The sequence below is a fragment of the Columba livia genome, chromosome 2 (genome assembly GCF_036013475.1).
Source record: "Columba livia isolate bColLiv1 breed racing homer chromosome 2, bColLiv1.pat.W.v2, whole genome shotgun sequence".
Lineage (NCBI taxonomy): Eukaryota > Metazoa > Chordata > Aves > Columbiformes > Columbidae > Columba > Columba livia.
In genome coordinates, this window is record NC_088603.1 from 39,039,244 (window position 1) to 39,058,020 (window position 18,777).

Consider the following 18,777-nt stretch of genomic DNA (forward strand, 5'->3'; position numbering starts at 1 on the left):
AAAAGACAGGTTATGATTTTTATAACCAAACTGTGTTTCTTTTTGAAGTATGTTATCTAAATTCAATTTTTAAGGCGGTCATTAAAAAAATCTGCCTGTGATTTTAAAGGAGAACAATTGAAATGTCATCTTCAAAGTGGTGGCAAGAAGGTACAATGCGCACTAAGAACAAGTTATTCCTCCCAGATACACACATACGCAGACAAACCCTGCCATATCATACCATACAAACAATTTTAATTGTGTAGTTACAGTCAATAACCACTCCTAGTCAGAACATTTCTGCATAAAGAAAATTGTGATACACTTATAAAAACAGCCAGCTGTAACAAAATAACTGGTGTTTTCATAGCAATAAACTCATAAAAAAGAAATACACCTTTATACAGAAAATTTATACAGCTGTAGCTTTAAAATTGATTGTAAACCAAAGGAAGACACATTGCAAACATCAATTATTTTCACATTAATTGCATAAGTTTCTAAGGTGATCTATTAGTTTTATTTACCTAAGCTTATTTGCATGATAGTAAAAATTGCATACAACAATAAGAGTGAAGCTTATAGTATGAATTGCTTGGATAACATAGAGCACTTTTTATAGGCAACTGTGTAAAGCACATTTTCTCTATTTAAAACTTTTAAGACACTTTGTTTTACTGCCCATCAAAATACATTTATAAATAGAAAAAAAATCAGTATGATAACAAGAGAAGCAATATTACATTTAACGGAAACTTCCAAAAAATTAATTACAACATGATGCTGCAGGATCTACAAATAAATAATGAGGACTAAATTGTGTTTCACATTTTCCTTTTCATTTTGTTTAAAACCATGTAACAATGAGAATGGAAAAAAAAATACAGTGATCTTTATTTCCAAAAGAAAACAAATCTGAATTACGGCAGTGCCATATAATACAAGGCATTTGTTGGCATATGTTATCTTTAAACTGCATTCCACAGTCTATAGTTCTTTTGTAACATACAATAGAACAAGAGTAACAAACTCTTTTTTTATTTTATTTTTTTAAATAAATGTGAGTTTCCAAAGATCAAGTGTGGAGTGCTACAGTAATAATTAAAAAACAAGAACAAAACAGAAACGAAAAACAGTAAATCACAAAAGTTGTAATGCTTGTCTGAAGGCTCCAGAATCAAAATCACTGGTATCATGCTTATTGGGTACACTCGCAGTGTATCCAGTGAACACAAATTAATATCAAACAATCCTCAACGCTTCAACTGTTGCTGTGAAGCAGTTTGTAAAACAGAGTAAAACATCTAGTGCAGTCTGCATTATCCTTTTTTTCAACTTTTGTGCAAGTTTTGGAAGATTCATTGGCCAAACAATGAATAATAAAGGTTTTTGACAAAACGCAAGATGGAATTTTCATTTCATTACTAAATACCAGTGGCACTGTTGAAACAAAATAATACTTTTAGATCAGTCTTTCAACTCAGCATTAATCTCTGTGTTCCCTTCTACCGATAACTCGTCTTCTAGTTTAACTGAAAAAAGTGTGTTTGCATTTTTGTCTTGGATGCTGTCTTCTAAATCCTTGAGCAACTCTTCTTCCTTGTACTCTGCAACATCCACCTCCAAACCAGAATTGTCCTTCAGCTTCCCATGGTGCTTGAGATAATATCGCTGGTTCTGAAAGAACTTGATAATGGTGTACTTGGGCAGGTCAAGCTGAGCAGAGAGAGTCTGGATTGCTTCTTCATCTGGATACAGGCCTACGTCTTGTATGAAACTCTGTAGGATCCCTAGGGCTTCAACAGAAATCTTTGTTCGTGGTCGGGGTTTCTGACGATTTTCATCCTCAGATTCAGCTGGTGATGCCACTGTCGGTTGCCTTGGGGGTAGCCTGGGACCTGGTTGCTGTTGCTGCTGCTGCTGTTGTTGTTGTTGCTGTTGCTGTTGTTGCTGCTGCTGCTGCAAGACAAAGCATAGCATTTTTTTTGTACATGTATTCTTGCTCATAATTTGTGTTACCGAGAAAATCCAGGGTTGGGGGGGAAATTGCAAAGCTATAAACAAAGGCTTAGTGAGTTTAAAGAATAAAAAGGAAAGAGAAAAGAAAAAAAAAAAGAAAAAAAAAGGCCCATTATTGCTGAACCAGAATTAAAATATGAGTTAGTAACTCTCTGTACACCTCCCATGCATCTGTAATGTCTGTGAGCAGAGACCAGGGATAAAGGGTCTGTAAGACATGGACAGAGAGGAGGCAGGAAAACTCTGGCTTTGTCTGACTGAAAGCACTGATGACGTGACATTGGTGTGGTTTAGCTGACAAATTTTAATGAACATGCTCCATGAGTCAAGTGCAGACAAGGCAAAATGCTAAGTAGGTGACATAGTATAGGATTAACTTCACCAGCTTAGCCAGAACTGTAGCAAGGGCAAAGTGAGAAAAATGCCAGATGAGGGCAAACGCACAGGAGCTCTGCCAGCAGCAGCAGCTGCTGCCCAAAAACAAGGGCTGCAAATCTAGCAACAGCTAAACTAAGGGACTAGGGGAATCTGGGTGAAGAAGTGCATTTTAGCTTAAGTGAGGAAACATGCCACTGCTGATCCGACCTTAGCATGCACTGAAGTCTCATCAAGCTTGCAAATGTTACGTTAGCTGAAAGCACCCAACATCACGCTGTCAAACCCAGCCTCGGCAATGACAAAGAGATCTGGAGGTAGGAAATCTGTATTTCTCCTTTCGGCTCTGACCCTCTTGCCTGTGGTCTCAGAGAGGGTCTGTCTTGCCTGTGTTCAAGTACCCCAATGTATAAACAGGGAATAAACATATTTACCCGGTTCTGTGTTTGTGATGGGGATTATTTAGTTAATATTTATAAAGCACTGTGATGCAAAGCTCTAAATAAGTTGCACTATTATTATTAGAAGGGAATATGCTGCATTCCAAAAACTGAGGCAATAAAAATGAGCCAGTATGCACATCAGAAGAATAAGATAAAGCAAATCATGATGTAAATAATTAACAAGAACTTAAAATGAAGTTTTGCAAGCATGGATTCAGAAACCTTCTTAAAAGGTGAGGCACTGAGCCCCAGGGATAGAAATGTTTTTCTCATCTACCACCGGAGTACAGTACACCATAAGATCATGTTTAAAATCAAAAGTAAATTTATCAGCTACTGTTTTTGTTGACAATTCTTTTGCTTCACAGCACAGGAAGCACTGGTTAGTAAGATATTTTGGATCAGCAAATTTCTTGTCATATGGTACAAACCACCAGTTATTATTAAAAAACAACAGCAGCAAAACAAGCAGTTGCTATCACTACATTTCATTTCCCTTTGCAAGTCTCCCCTCGACAATTTTTTGTGTGTTGGTAGTTGTTCCCAAGCTTCCAGTTGCAGCAGATCCTAAGAAGCACAAAACACTGTATGAGCAGTACAATTCTGCCCACTTCGCAGTGCCACTTGTGGTTGTAGAGACTTTGCATAGGTCTCAACACCCGGTTTAGAAGCCACTGCTTTAAGTGATCTTCTTATTGTAAGATCTGACACAAATGCTAGTGGAATTAGGGCTCTTGCCTCATCCCTGTTCACATCCTTTCATGTTTTATGGTCTGTGAGCAGTCCCGTTTAAGGCTTCAGTCCCAAAGAGATTCAAGACTACTCCCAGCACATTAAATTCTTACAAGACTGGAGGCTTTGTACATACAGTTTGAAAACTTGTGTCTTAGCTACATATTTATGCATCTACAATTACCATGTAGAAGAGCAGAGACAAAACTCAGGCCAAATCTCCCAATCCTTACTCTTACAAGTCATATTAAGAGATTACAATGCAACTGCTTATGTGAATAATATTTGTAAGATCAAACACACAACTTTTATCAACAAGGCAAGAAAATCTAAGTAAGTACCATAATGGCTGAATGTTTATACTGTGCATAAGCTTCTCCTTTTATCCCCTTAAGAAGTGATTTTATTAAAAACAATGTACATTTTCAAACAAGTGCTGTTTTATTACTTAATATAGATCTTTCTCTCTCTTTTTGCTAAATCAAACAGCAAGTTTCCAGGCTTTCACAATTATTTTAGTACTTGATATCCTAAGGGATTGTCTTATTCAGTTTGCTTTATCTTTAATATACACTTGTGTTGTTTCTGGCTGTGAGATAACTCTATCCTTCCTAGCTTTGTAAATATTTTTCTGTATAGGTAGTACAAATGATACACTGGCTCTCAGCTGAGGTTGGGAAAGCACGGGGTAATACCTGCCCTTTAAGAGGGAGCAGTTAAAAGACTGACCTCAGGTCTTTCATGAGAAGGGATTAAAGAGTTCCCAGCTCAGAGAGACAACAGCTGACCTGGGCTACAATATTTAGCAAAACAGCCAGCCACACTCCTGGCTTGTGGTGCCCGTGTGAGCAATGGGTGAGCGCAGTCCCTGGAGGAGGGGGCACCGCCAGTGCTGCCCCAGGGTGCAGGGTGGCTGTTTCCGAGCCCCGTGGCGTGGGTTCTGCATCCCCTCCTCTCTGTCCCTTGTGCCAGCTCACCTGCGGAGCAGCACCCAGCCAAGGTCCAGTGGTCAGCAGGCCTGGTAAGAAAGCGCCTCTATGCTCTCCTTTCCCAAGGGTGGTGGGAGAGGGGCTCTGAAGGAAAAACAAACAAACATTGACTCACCCCAGCCTCGACTGGGGTTAAAGTGGGATGAGGAATCCCCTTCCCTTCACTCCTGCCCGGGTCGAGCCGCCGCTGTTGAGGGTTTGAGCTTAGCTTTTGCACAGCAGCGCAACGAGGTCCAGGCTTTGCTGCTGGTCAGGTGTTTGACAACGGGTGCCAAACGCCTTTGGGTCCTGCCACCTGTCTTACCAGGGACAACCAGCACGGTGGCTTTGCCATGCCCGGCACACAGCTGCCGCTGCGCCACCATGGCCATGCACGTTTGCAAAAAACCACCAAACCGAAACAAAAACCGTGGGTAGTCACACGTTCTCCTTTGAACTCTGGTGGCGGATGGCAGCGTGCTCTTATCTGCTACCAGGAGACCTGCGTTTAGCCTGGCCGGGAGGAAAGAAACACTAATTTCCTTTGCTCCGTTTAAAGCTTTATTTACTTAGCGCTCTGCAGGATTGGCCAAGGTAAACTAACCTGAATCTGTTCTGCTGGCACATGGATAATGTGGGAAGGCCTGTCACCATGGTGATGAACTGCATTGCTTTCTTGTTCATAAATGGCATCACGTTCAGGCTGAGGAAGACTGAGGAACCTTCGGATCATGGAGAGATTCTCCCAGAGGGTCCTGTTCTCTGGTGAGGGATCTTCTTTCCAACGTAACAGCTCACAGAGCCACCCCTTGAAGATAACACCAGCAAAACATTAGTTTTTTTCCTCACTTCATGAGGGGCAAAATGATGGTGAAACATGTACTTTAACGGTGCTGCATTCTTCTCATGCTCTGCCCTGTTAGGAAAGGGCTTTCACTGCACAGGCTGGGCTCAAGGCAAACACCGACACACCGAAGGCTGCTGCGCTGTTTCACAAACCCTCACCAACCATGAGCATTTTGGAAAGCACCTTCCCCTTGGTCCTGCACCACAGTGCTGCTGTTTGCTTAGAAAGAAACCGGTGGATGAAGACAGAATCCCTTCCACGATCCCCTCTGCAGGACAGGGGTTTCACTGATGCCAAGGTATTCTCTCTGCTGTCTCTTTTTTTTATGCCAGGCTGCACCCACCCGAGAGCATCTACACTGTGTTTCAGGAGCTGTCAGATCATCTGCTGAGCAATTCTTAAAATCCTGGTACTACTACTCAAAACAAGAAAGTACTTCAAATATCTACCTTGACTGTAGGGCTGCCTAATGTAAATCATAGCAGTGGAGCTCCCTAATGTCCTTTCAAAAGACAGGAATCCTGCAGTCAAGTAATATTTTCTTCTTATCTGCTACAAGTAGTGGTGCCTCTGCAGGTGAACTTATTTCAAGTGATAGATGATTATCTCCTTCAGGATTTTTCTCATAAACCCAGAAAAAAACCCCGAACAAAACAGTCTCAGTTTTACGTGCACTATTAGGGCATGGGGGGGAACAAGATATGATCAGGCTTCTGATTACATGCTTTATACCGTTTCCACATCATAGGACAGCAAGTTGCCTAAGAGCTTACCTACTCTAATTCACACGTGGTTTTGGGATACGTACTACAAAGTCAGCTACAGAATCCCCTGCAAGAACTGCAGCGGTTGCTAATTTGCTGCTAAAAGAGACATACAAGTTAATCTTGAAAAGTTAAAAATTGTTCTCTCACGCTGCCTTAAAATTTAGTCGAGGATTTTTTTCTTAATTACGCACTGATAGTTTTAAAATAAGAGTGCAAATGCTCTAGCTAGTACAGTGTGCATCAGCAGCAATTTTTTTGTATATTAAAATTTAGAAATAAAATATTACATGTATAAAACATGCACACTTCCTTTCTTTCAGCTTCAAGGATCTGTTTTCAAAACTAGGTCCATGCGATTTTATTTCTTAGTACTGTAGGAAAGATAATGTGACATTTTATTGAATCAACAAATAATATAAATGTGCAGAAGCTTTTAGATCCTTTTTATATATACTGGTAGTAGAAAAATGGTTTATCCAGACTAGTTTACTACTAGATACAATAGATACATAGACACAATGTAGATATGTATTTTCTTGAAGACATTCATATCTTCAGCTAGCAGTTAATAAATGCAGTGTAAAAATATTGCCATGATAGGAAGAAGTGAAAGTAAACAAATAATCTTAATTCATTCACATTGTATACAAAAATATTTAGTGAATTATAGATACAAATTTGAATTGTATTCGGTTTGGTGTAAGTGGAAAAATGAACAAATGTCACAGGAGAAAATGCCCCCAAGAAACAGAAATAACCAAAATGACAAATGTTAGAAAGATGATGGTAGCAGAGTTGAGAAAGCAAAAAAATGTAAATGGGGCAAAAATCTGCTGGGTCCTCATCAGGTATCCTAGGGAGGGAGGGGAAGCAGAAAGGGCCCCCTGCATCCCTGGGATGGACCCAGGGATGGGCCCCCCTGCAACCCATTCCTTAACCACACAGACGCTGGGTATTGCCCCAGGGCTTAGCAAGCTGGGCCAAACACCTTCATATAGAGTACAGAACATACAGCCTGCCCCAGCTGGAATCATATGTCATGTTTTTAAAGCAGTGGCAAGGGTCTGTGAATTCTCCCTCCTCATCCTAAGGTGCCCTGGGACCCATTAGCAGGTTAGTGTATGAACTCTCCTTGATCACTAACCAAATCAACACGTTGCTCGTGGTACTCTGCCTACCTCGCTCACATGGGGTTACAACGCCGGATTATGCCCAACAGCAGTATTAGTTTTCTGCAGCAAGTTAAATGATGGGCAATCAGAAAACACAGGTAGTTTGCTGGGGATGTAGGGGAGAAGAAGATGAAGAGACACAAATCTAGATATTTTTAATTGAAATGCAGTTCTAAAATTTCTAGCTAAGAAAACCTACCAGAAACCAACACAAAACAACCAAACAAAAAGCCTAAACACCAACTCCAAAAACCCAAACAAAAAGCCCCCCACAAGACCAAAACAAAATAAACCCCCCCAAACATAAAAAAACAAGCAAAAAATCAAACCAAAACAAAACCAAGACAAAGAAAACCCCAACAAACAAACAAACAAAACGCCAACAAAACAAAAATCCAAAACAAACAAAGCAGCCTGCCCTGAAGCATAAAAAGAGCCCTTTGGTTGTCTGGAGTCTGCACTGCTGCACATTGCAGTTGTTGGTCCTCTTTCTAGTGGTGGTGAACCAGAGAGCAGAACTGACTTTCACGGCAGTTTGGTAGAAGTAAAAAACAAACAAACAAACCAACCAACTGACCCAAGAAAACTTGTCTTCTCCTATGACAGCTCTCTAAGGTGTACAGACAGACTGGAAAAGAAATTGCACCACACATTTAGAAGCTGCACATATTTTGTCTGGTGACCATGTGAACCACAGATTTTTTTGGGAAAAAAAAAAAAAGAAGTCCAGTAGTAAAAATAATTCCTAACCAATGACATTTTATGCTGATTAAACATATTTCACAACAACTAAGAAATTCCTTCTCCCGTTGCTGTGTTTCTATATTTAATAGGTCAGACCTTATTTTTATTAATCACTGATAACTAGCATCATATTCCCAGTATTTTTTTATCCATTTATTATTTTTGCACTCACTGAAGTAGTATTTCTAATTCCTTATCTAAAAATGATTTGATGAATTGTAACCTGAAGCATGCCTGTGCTAGTCTTTCAGGGAAGCAGTGATTTTGAAATATTGAAATCAGATGCTTCTGACATGGTACACACAATAAGACTGCTATTCTACCTAAATGTCTCTTTTGCACTGGGTTCTTCACGTTTTTAAAAAAGTAGACATACTCTGATGTAAAACATATGATGGGCAATGTGGAAACAACCAACTGAATTCTTCTAAAATTACAAGGATAGAGACAACGTTTTGGTGTAAATGGTTTATTTCTGGAAATATTTATGGAAATATTCTCAGAAATATTCTCAGGAGAGACAGTAAATGGTCATTTACAGAGGCTATAGGGCTTTGCTTTATTAGGAGATCACAAACTTTATACAAATACGCTTTCTTTTGGTTCAAAGGAAACAAACAAAAACCTATTTATTTCATTCAGTTTCAGGTTCAGAATTCTGTATCTGACCTAAAGATCATTCATAAAAGCCAACTAAATGAGAATGTATGAAATGTTTTGTAAATATTAGGAAAAGTAATCATACAGGCTTTTCTAATGACAAATTTTAAGTTAGTTAAAATTTGTAAGTTTTGGTTCCTTTTGATCTAAAGAAGTAGGAACTGCTGTAGTTAATGCAGTTGAACTTCCGAGTGAACCTAACAAGGCTGATTTTTATCCTCTTACACTCATTTAAGTCTAGAATGATTTCTGTCTAGTTCAAGCAATTTATGCTGAAGGAAGGCTTGGACCAGTGTTTTTTTATGTCTTTATAGTCTTACAGGAAGTGGAAAGTACCACAAAATAATAAGTAAATATTTATAACTCAGATTAGATCACAACTGGCTTACGCAGCATATATAGTGCCTTGTTAAAAAAACAACCTTAAAATAATTAAGCTGATTTATCTATGCAGCAAGGCAAACCCCCCAAAACTCTGCAGTGACATTGGGAACAACCTTCATTTTAAAACAGAGTAAATTTGCCAGGCAACATTACACTGAATATAAAGAGAGTACAAAGCAAAATATAAACATTAGCCACATGTAAATATGTTTGGAGAACTTTCAGGATGTTACTACTTTTCAAACTGACAAAGTTTAATTTGACACCTTCTGTTCTAAAACCTTTGTTTCTATTCAAAATCACGCCTTTAGCTGCTATCAATCACTACGCTCTCCCTATTACTTAAAATACTGGCATGGGCCCTGGATAAGCTGAAAATGCCATGCAGATGAATTCTGAGATAATATGTTCAAACCTGTTATATACAACACAAATCCTGTAAAGTTATGTATTGTAAACCTACATTTATTGGGAACTAAAAGTCTTAAATCCATCTGCTATGAAGAAAATACTGTTATGCACTTTCAAGTAACCAAGTACCATCTGCAAAGGTCTTGCTACAGTAAGCAAGAAAATGGTGAAAAAAAAAAAGATGCTAAACCTAAGATATTTAAAATAAATAAGAGTCTTCTGCTTGGTTTTCTGATAGAGATTTAGTAAAGAAACATAAGACATTAGAGGAAAAAAACCTGTGAAAGCTGAACTGCCAAACTATTGCAGAAAAAGCGCAAAGAGGATAACTGCCAAACATTAGACTCTGCAAGACCCATGAACATGCTTATTTTGAAGAAAGCATCTATGCATTTTATCCACATATCCAAATGCTATTTCATTCAGTCTGACCTGTGCTGTGTTTAAATCAAATCTCCTACTCTTTTACATGGAGTTTCTAACAAACTATTCCTGCATTTCTTATCAAAAGAAAAAAAAAAAAGATAATTGAAATCTGCGCTTAAGGTGTAAATACCAATCCTAACTAGATCAAAGAGGGCAGCACTACAATCATGAACGCTGGGCTTTCCAAATCAGCAATAAACACATCTAGTAGTCTGGGAAGAAAGGGATTGAGGTGGAGCAACTGAACTCTGTTGTTTGGTGAATTTGTTATTGTGATAATAATTTGTCAAATGATGAATATCTTACAGAATAAGTAACAAAGACTCCACCATTTTTTTAAAAGAGCTGTATTTTGAATTTAAATAGGCAAAACATTTTAGAGTAACAATACCAAGATACGAACAATTTTTCTTTGGTGTAGTATATCTAAGATTATTTTGTATCCTTCTCTGGGGCATATAGTATAATAAAAATATATGGTGTTAGAAATCAGTCTAAATAGGGAGGTATTTGATACAAACATTTTAGCAAAAAGTGTGAATAGCATTTGAGCATCTACTGTGAACAAAGACTAAGTACATAATCCATTAAACAGTACTTCTAGCTCAAAAATTTGAGTATTGTCAACTAAACTAAAGTAGGCATTTTGAATGAGCATGTTTTCAGCAACTAACTATAAAGCTAGCAATTTATCATTCAGTAAATAATTTTCTACTTTTAAAAGAATCAGTAAGTGTTACTTATGCTAATGAAGACTCTGTTTAATCTGCCCACAAACATGCTAATAGAGGGCATTTTTTTTATTTACAATGCTGAAGGCACTCCAGTTTATAAAACACAGATATGAAATTACACTTGGTAAAATGGGCTCTTAATTGTCTGAGCAACCCAAATCCCTCACCTTTAACACAAAAGCTTATAGACAAAACAAAGGAAAGAACTCATGAACTAAACTTTAAATATTGACTTTTTCCCTTTCAAAAGCCATCCAACTCGCTTTACAAATCTCATTTTTGTTCCAATCGGCTGCATTCATCATAGGTATTTCCATTTCTTTTCAAAACAGAATCCACATATAAAAGAGAAGAAAAAAAGGCTGACATCACCACTCCAGTATATGCACTAAGTCTTAGTCTTTAGTATTAAACTTGTAAGCTGCTCATTGTACAGAAAGGTTGCTTTTGGAAAAGTCATAATACTTTGAATGAGATACATAATGGTAGCAAAGGAGTACTGAAAGCATTTTAAATTATTTACTAGGTTAAAAGGGTGAAATGGTACTTTAAATACATCAAATTTCATCATCTGGGCCATTTTTTGGTGGCAAAGTGGTATTGATCTTTCCAAATGCTTAAAATTAACTATTTCCAGAAGGTCATTATTTGATTAAAGGCATTAAAGTTGAGGGCAAGAAACGATGCACTTTGTCTTCTTTCCCATTCAAATAATCATGTAATTTAATCAGAACTATCCCTTCATGTCCTGTAATAAAAATGTTTGTCTTAAGATATTGTTCTTTACCTAACATATTAACCTTTAAATGTTATGAAGTTCTTAAGAATAATCTCTGCTTAGAGAAGATTCTTCCATAATGCAATGAAAGGATCTCCAGCATTTAAATTGATAAGGCCAAATTTCCCCTACACATTGACTGGAAAACGCATTAAACTCTTCAACTGAGATTTCTCACAGTGTTCAACAGGACTGAAAATTCAGGGAGTTCTGAAATCAGTAAGCTCATGCATATGGCATTGAGAAGCAAAATAAACAAATGTCACTTCAGCACAAACAAATACAACAAATAAGTAACAATTGACACTGCTTTAATTTATCTATGAAACGTGGTTTGTGTTATACTTGTCTTATCTGGCAAAATACAGTAGGGAGCACCCACCACAAGGTAAGAACAGAACATGCAATTCAAAATCCATTTTCAGGCTGAGGTTACTTAAATCTGACTTCTTTCTGGGTGAAATACCTGTGGGTTCAGATATGGGAACGAGCCTAGATGATGAAAGCAGTCCTTTTTTGCTTTAAATGTTCTTCTGGAATTTCCTGACTGCAGGAAAATTTATTTTGACTGCAGGTTTATCTTTCCTAAAATACATAAATTGTCCTGGTTATCTTCCATGCAAAGCTGAGTAGACCTAAATGCTTCACAAAAGAAACGAAACCTATTAAAAGAAGGGCCACTGTGTATTTTTACAAAATTTTAGGAAAACTAATCATCTACCAGACTTAGTAGTTTTTTCACACCAAACCACACATTTGTTAGTGAAAATCTGTTCAATTTAGCTTATATTTTCAAGTAATTTTAAGAACTGACTTGTGAGGTACATACCTCCAAATAATTTTAAAAACTGCTGACAGCGTTCAATACTTTGGGATTTCCCAATTTTACTCACAAACCTGTGCATCTTTAATTCAAGAAGCAAAAGCTGTTTTTCAGCCTGCTCCAGAAAACAAGCTGAATTACTGGAATAGGAACGCCTCTTCCTGAGATGTGGCCTAAAGTGATAATAAATGTCTCCAGAAAGATGGTCACCTTACTATTTTATTTACAGTAATCAGCCTTAAGTTTCAGGCTCTGCCTTTGAGCATTCCCCTAAATCAGAGAAAGTTTGAAACCTGAAGCTGTCCTTTATCTCCAGGTATTTCTGGTTTATCTATTTCACTGGCTTTCATTACTAGAGCATTGAAAGGGGAAGCCAGATGTGAATTTTAAGTAAATCTCTATCTGCCGTCATAATAGATGAGATTTAGCAAAACAAACAAACTGAAAAGCCCACAACCTCATAGGGCTTTTCAGAAGAAAGGTAAACTTCACTAGCAGGAAAAACTTCCTTTGAAGAATACTGAAACAGATTATGCCATTTCCTTAAATTTCTTATCAAACCCATTATTCAGCTGCACCATCTGTCTGGATGTTATCGCCACCTTTTCCCTGGGTTGTGGGGAAAAAAAACCATAAAATATGACCAAACAGCTAACAGTCATACTGACAGTATTTCAGTGCAATTTTTTTGTGTGTGTGTGATATTGTAGGGGAAAAGGATTCTTAATGTCTCTCGTTCGCTCCGCTTTTTCTCCTCTCTAGCTGCAGCACTTAAAAATTAAACACATATTTCTATTCTTGTAAACATCCAAACAAATAAATAGGAAAATGAGACTTGCTAAAGCAACTTGCAACATTCGGTGACACGCAGCAAACGAGGTACAAAACCAAAGCAGCCTGGAGAGCTGTGGTCCTGCTCCTGCACCCTCATCTGTCGTACGAAACCTGTCCCTCTATGCGGAGCCACAGTGAGCGGCTCGGAGCCAGCGCTGCTGAAAACTTGTTGAATTAAGGGCTGAGGATGCATCAAATCTGGTGGGTACATTCCCTGTGTATGAGTACTTAAGACGCACCACCAGCTCACGGAAAGAAAAATCCCATTACTCTAAAATGGACTGAAAACCTAAGTATCATTACTTTTTAGTTGTGTACAGAGAGAATTGAATAATCTAAATGAAGGGCTTCTCTGCGGCTTGGTTTCACTGCTCTCAGCCTCCTCCACCTTTCCTTTCCCGTGTTCACATGTATCTTTTTTACAGTATTGCCTTCAATTGCCTAGAAATGATAGATAGGCACAAGCCCTAATCAAAAACATAATATGCATGCCTTTGAAAATCTTACATAAATGCAACTACATTTGTATGTAAAAAGAAGGTAAAAAAGTAACAGATGCAAAAAAACAGTGGGTGAAGCTTTATTCTGCCTTCTTCTACTCCAGATCCTTCCTCTTTCACACACACGATTCAATTGGCATTGTAACCACGAGATACGTGTGACAAAAATTGACTTAATGATAAAAAACCAAACCAAACCAAACCAACAACAACAACAAAAAAACAACTGTTAATTATTAAATAAGTCAGTCTCAGTCTGGCACATTAATTTTAAAGTCCGTACAGATGAAATGGGCCAGTGAGTTTCACAGGGGGTGACTGGTAATATCTTTTACTTTTTATCTTTTTATTTTTTTTAATCTTTTTATCCCTTTATCTTTTATCTAAGTAGAGAGAATTACTGATTTCACTGCAATATTGATGCTTCCCTTGAAAGTAAATACAATTCTAAATCCAACCATGACCCTTAATAGCCCATATATATTTATACTTAAACATGCAATCAATTTTTGTATGGCAGCAGTTTAGTTAGAGTCTTTAATAGAAAGACTCGCAATTTTTAAAATCTTTTTTATGACTATCAATTTACAAGTGGACAGCAAATGCTTATTATTCCATTGCTTACAGAGATTTAACATTTGCTTTGGGGGAAAGACCCCCACTAAAAAGGCCATAGGGCCAAAATGTCACTTCCGTAATTACTTATATGTGTGTACATCACGTTGTTAGATTTATTTTGTTTTTAAAAGGATTATAATTTCCCAGAGGGACTAATTTAAATCCATGGCTTCTTGTCATATGCTTTTTCTTTCCAGAATTCATTTTGGATCAGAGGAAGTTGTACCACACACTGAGGAATCACAAGCTCATAGATATTTGGACTTCACTGTAAATTCAGTTCAGCTGACAAGATGTTCCAACAAGCAACATCATTCCAAAACATACATAGCTCAAATCCATTCTCAGGCATCCCTTCACATTTTTATGGCCTAAATGTTTCTATATAGATTTGAATTTAGATATTTAAATATTCTGAGAAAATTTCTTCTAACTTGTCTCTTGCAGTTCAGCTGGCTCTGTGGCTCTCGGTTTCATAGTGAAGAATGCTTAATATTCTGATAATGCCAAGGCTGAGGGCAGCCTTACAGAAATTAAGAAGTCACTTTTCCCTAACTTTCCTCTAGATTTTATTAACCACTGAAACAGTCAGAAAATTAATAACGCATATAACCTCATTGCAGTTAAAGAAAAATCTATATATTTTAAATCCACACCTGTTAAAGACAGACACTTCCCAGCAAGTTAGAAAGGAGTAAACCACAAGCATTTATCTCACCTATGGATAAATAACAGCAGTGAAGCCATTACGAAGCTAAAATACCCTTACTGCAGTACTTTCGCCTGGGGAATAGACTGGAAAGAACAGGAAAGCCGGATCAAAAGGGAAGCTGCGGAGATCATGTTTCTCCCTCCTGGCTGGCTGAGGATGGGAAGCAACACAAGAGTGTTTCCAGGTTGTTTTTGCCTTCCGGATGGGGACAAGAACAGCCACAAAGGAAAAGTTCCTGGGGAGACCAGTACTTAGCATTACAGTTTTCCTCACCAGCCAAGAAAAACACCAGCCAAGCTGAACACCAGCCAGCAGCTTCTGCCCTTAGATCAGGCGCTGCGTGGAGCAGGCACGCTTCTTCCTGCCCTCACCCTGCTTTCCCAGGTGAAAAAGATCAATCCCTTTAGTTGGGCTCTCTCCTCGTGTTAAATAAGAGTGGCAAATGATTTCTCAGAGGTGAAGCAAAGTGGCTGCCCCCGAAATAATCTCATTTATTCCCCTGATAGCTTTTTAAAGAAAATAACTCTTTTTATATAAACAGTGGAATGTTCCTATATCTGCAGAGCTTTCTCTTGCATGTTACACATAGCAGAGATGCCAAGCACCGGGCTCAGTAAGATACCTAGTCACCTAGTAAACCCAAAGATGTAACTGATAAGCGTGCAAATCTTGCTCAGTTGAGGTCCAAAACTTTGGGGAATTCTGCTAAGGACAACTCAGTCCAAATGCCTTTACTTCACAAAGACCCTGAGGACTATTTTCATTTGCTTCTCGAATGCCACCCTGAAGTAAGGGAACGTGACACTGCACAGGAATAAAACCCAGATGACCGCTGAATAACAATGTGGATTCAGATAAAATTTGGCAGATTTGGAATGAGATAAATATTTGCAAATTGGAATTCTTCCCCACTCAGCTAGCTGCACGTTTGCCCTGGTCTGTTCATTGTATGCCAGCAGCTTGGGGTAATTCGTAACCAGAAATCTGAAGTCTGACTTGGAGGTTAAATTTGAGGAAAATGAAAAAATGGACATAATGAGAAATTATTAGGAATAGTGAAATTAAGAAGTATCTGCAGCAAAACATCGTCTCCTTTCCCACCTTGCACCTAGAAATCCTGCAACATTCTTTCAGGTGGTGAACGTTTTGAACTATCCAGTTTAACATTAAGGGAGAAAACACAGTTATCTGTTATTTCTTATTCCTCCCTTCATCCAGCAACCCTTCACCTGAATTGTAATCAGTCACTCCTTTGACAAACCGCTTCTCAGACCGTTACTGTATATTTGTGTTTGCACAAGATGCCTTTATTCTTTGCAGTAACGTGTTTGGCAGCTCTCGGTTTTTCAGGAGGAATTTTACCCGACCATTTCCTGTTTAGTTACGGGTTCAGCTCGCTTTTGTTTTCTGTGCTGTTTGCTCGGTACCCTCCTTCCCCCATTGCCAGGAACCACGGGCTGCTCGCTAACTCCTCAGCCTCCTCCTCGGCTCTGGCATTACAGCTTTGTTTTCATTTCCCTATGTCATTAACTCTCGTACAGCTCACTCAGACTTTCCCCCCCACTTTTCAATTTTTTAACAGTGCTTTAGTTTCTTCACATTAAAACACCAATATGCCGAATCTTCAAAAGCCTCTGAAATGAGTGATCTGCCCACAGCAGGCACAAGGAACCTGAGAAATGGTGGGATGTCCAGTGTGCACTTCAGCATGCAGGAGACAGCAGTAGGACAGGAGAAAGCGGAAGATGGAGCAAGAGTGGATGGGGAGGGTGCATATGGGAGGGAAGTGGGGCAGGAAAAAGTCAAAGGAGCGCTAACGGGAGAGTTGTAAAGAGCGGAATTAGTGAAAGTAGTGAGAGGAAAACAACACAGAAAGCGGGAAGAGAGATTAAGAAAATCCATCCTGCCAGAAACAGCGCCTCTTGTCAGGCAGACAGCAGGTGCTGCCTGGGGAAGAGCTGATTCATGCATCTGGAGTGTAAGAACCAAAACACCCTTACCTAAGAAAGAAAATCTAAAAATAAAGACTCAAAGGAGGTGGGAGAGGGTGCCGTGCTTTTTTTCCTTCGGCAATCCAGTGCTTCCCGACTGCATGACATTTTTTGAATACTTTTGCCAAGAAAGGAGAGCTGGATTTCCAGACCCTTTCAAGAATCCTTATGATTCAATTCAACATTATCTCTTCCAACACAAACCCATCTTGCCCTCCTCTTCGCCTTACTCCAGACTCATTTTTGAGATATCTGCAGCCATAGCACTTCCAGGACTTCAGCTGCACCTCAGGGATAGGATTTCCACTTTGTCTGGGGTCTACACAGACCCAGGATGAGTCAGTAACAGAGGTGGCACTGCCGTGCAGCAAAGGATGCTGATAGTACACCTGCAGTGACCTACTCCAGCTCCGGGGGAACTAGTAACACAGGCAATAACTGCTGGCCCAATGGTAAGATTGTGCGGTTTTTAAGCCTCTCTGCAACAGTCTCTGGGGCCATGTATGCAGCCAAATTTTCTGCTATGATTTGTGCCTTCAGTGGCTTTCAAAACTATCCTGCTCACCTCCTCCTGACCAACTTTGAGCACTGAGTCTTAGTTCCCTCTTGCCTGCACTTTTGATATTGCCACCGCATCACAAATCACTGGCAAAGGATAAAACAGCCTCTTACTTTCTTTTTTTTTTTGTAAACCTCCCCTGGAAACCTTATTACAGATTATATTTGATGAATTTCTATCAGATGCACTGCACCACTCCTCTCACCTGACAATACCTTCAATAGCTTTGGGGAATCTGCTCAGTGGCATTCTACACACTTACATTTTTTTTCCTTGCTTTAAGAATTGTTATAGAACCTTATAATTAAAACTTTCTAGCAAAACTGCATTATTTTTTCTCTGTGTAGGAAAAGTAGCCAACAATGATCTACTAAAGAGTAGATGGTTTCAAAAAATAAACCTCTTACTAAGTATTGAAGGCTGTTTAATTAGGGCAAGATGAACAATTTAACTGAAAAAAAATCATTTCTAAAAAAGCAAACCGATTTCCAGCAATATTTAGTTTCCTAAAAACTAACTGTAAACTGGAATGTTTTAATTAAAAAAAAAAAAAAACCAATTTTCCATTTGCCAAAATTCTAGACACTTTGAGGATTCTTTTTTAAAAATAATCTTTTCCCCAAAGGAAGAGGGAGAGGGAAGAGTTATCAAAGAGACAAAATTAGTGGTGAAAAACTTTGGCAGAAAATTTTATTTCTGCTAAATTCAGGTAGCAGTGAACACTACATTTTTGGTTAGGAGCTCTTCTTAAAGCAAGGAGTTTGCTGGCGTATTATTTGAAAGAGAGCACAGTAGGATGACTTCTTTAATAAGTGGGCATAAAACCCACAGATTAGAAAGTCTCAGAGCGAGAGACAAACCCCCCGTGCGATATCTGATTTCTTTGCCAAAGCAAGGAAGGTTTTTAATAAAGGTCACAGAGAAACAATCTTCAAAGACAGCAGTGTCTCTTTCCCCCTAAATGTTTACTCTTTTATTTCGTTCCTTTACAGTGAAAGGCAGACCTTAACACGCGCGCATACACCACACATGCACACACAAAAGGAAACAACAACCAAAGGGGAGGAAAAAAAAAAAAAAAAAGGAAAAAAAAAAAAAAAGAGCCTGAAATTTTAGTTACACCACATGTGGTTTTCATTTGTGAAAAATGAACAAGCTGTTTGTGGTTAAACTGTCTAATCTGCTGTTATCAATCTAGCGCTGCATTCAAGATTTACAGGATACATCAGCTTCTGTGCCACATTAGCTGTAAAAGGGAGAGGGGGTGGGAGGAAAAAGGAGGAGGAGAGAGTTTATCC

At 38.6% G+C, this 18,777-nt stretch overlaps 1 protein-coding gene across 14 annotated transcripts in view; it reads right to left on the minus strand.

The window, feature by feature from the left end:
* Positions 1 to 215: 215 nt before the first annotated feature.
* SATB1 (SATB homeobox 1) overlaps positions 216 to 18,777 on the minus strand; it is a 93,440-nt gene continuing 74,878 nt past the window's right edge. For 4 of the 14 annotated variants that reach the window (XM_065051515.1, XM_065051516.1, XM_065051517.1 and 1 more), the window contains 3 exons: positions 5,124 to 5,327; positions 4,529 to 4,624; positions 216 to 1,941 (listed from right to left, as the gene is read on the minus strand). In XM_065051515.1, the coding sequence (XP_064907587.1) occupies positions 1,450 to 1,941; positions 4,529 to 4,624; positions 5,124 to 5,327 (792 nt within the window). In that variant the 3' untranslated portion in view covers positions 216 to 1,449. The remainder of the gene's footprint in view (positions 1,942 to 4,528; positions 4,625 to 5,123; positions 5,328 to 18,777) is intronic. The other 10 variants (XM_065051523.1, XM_065051524.1, XM_065051526.1 and 7 more) reach the window with 4 other exon arrangements.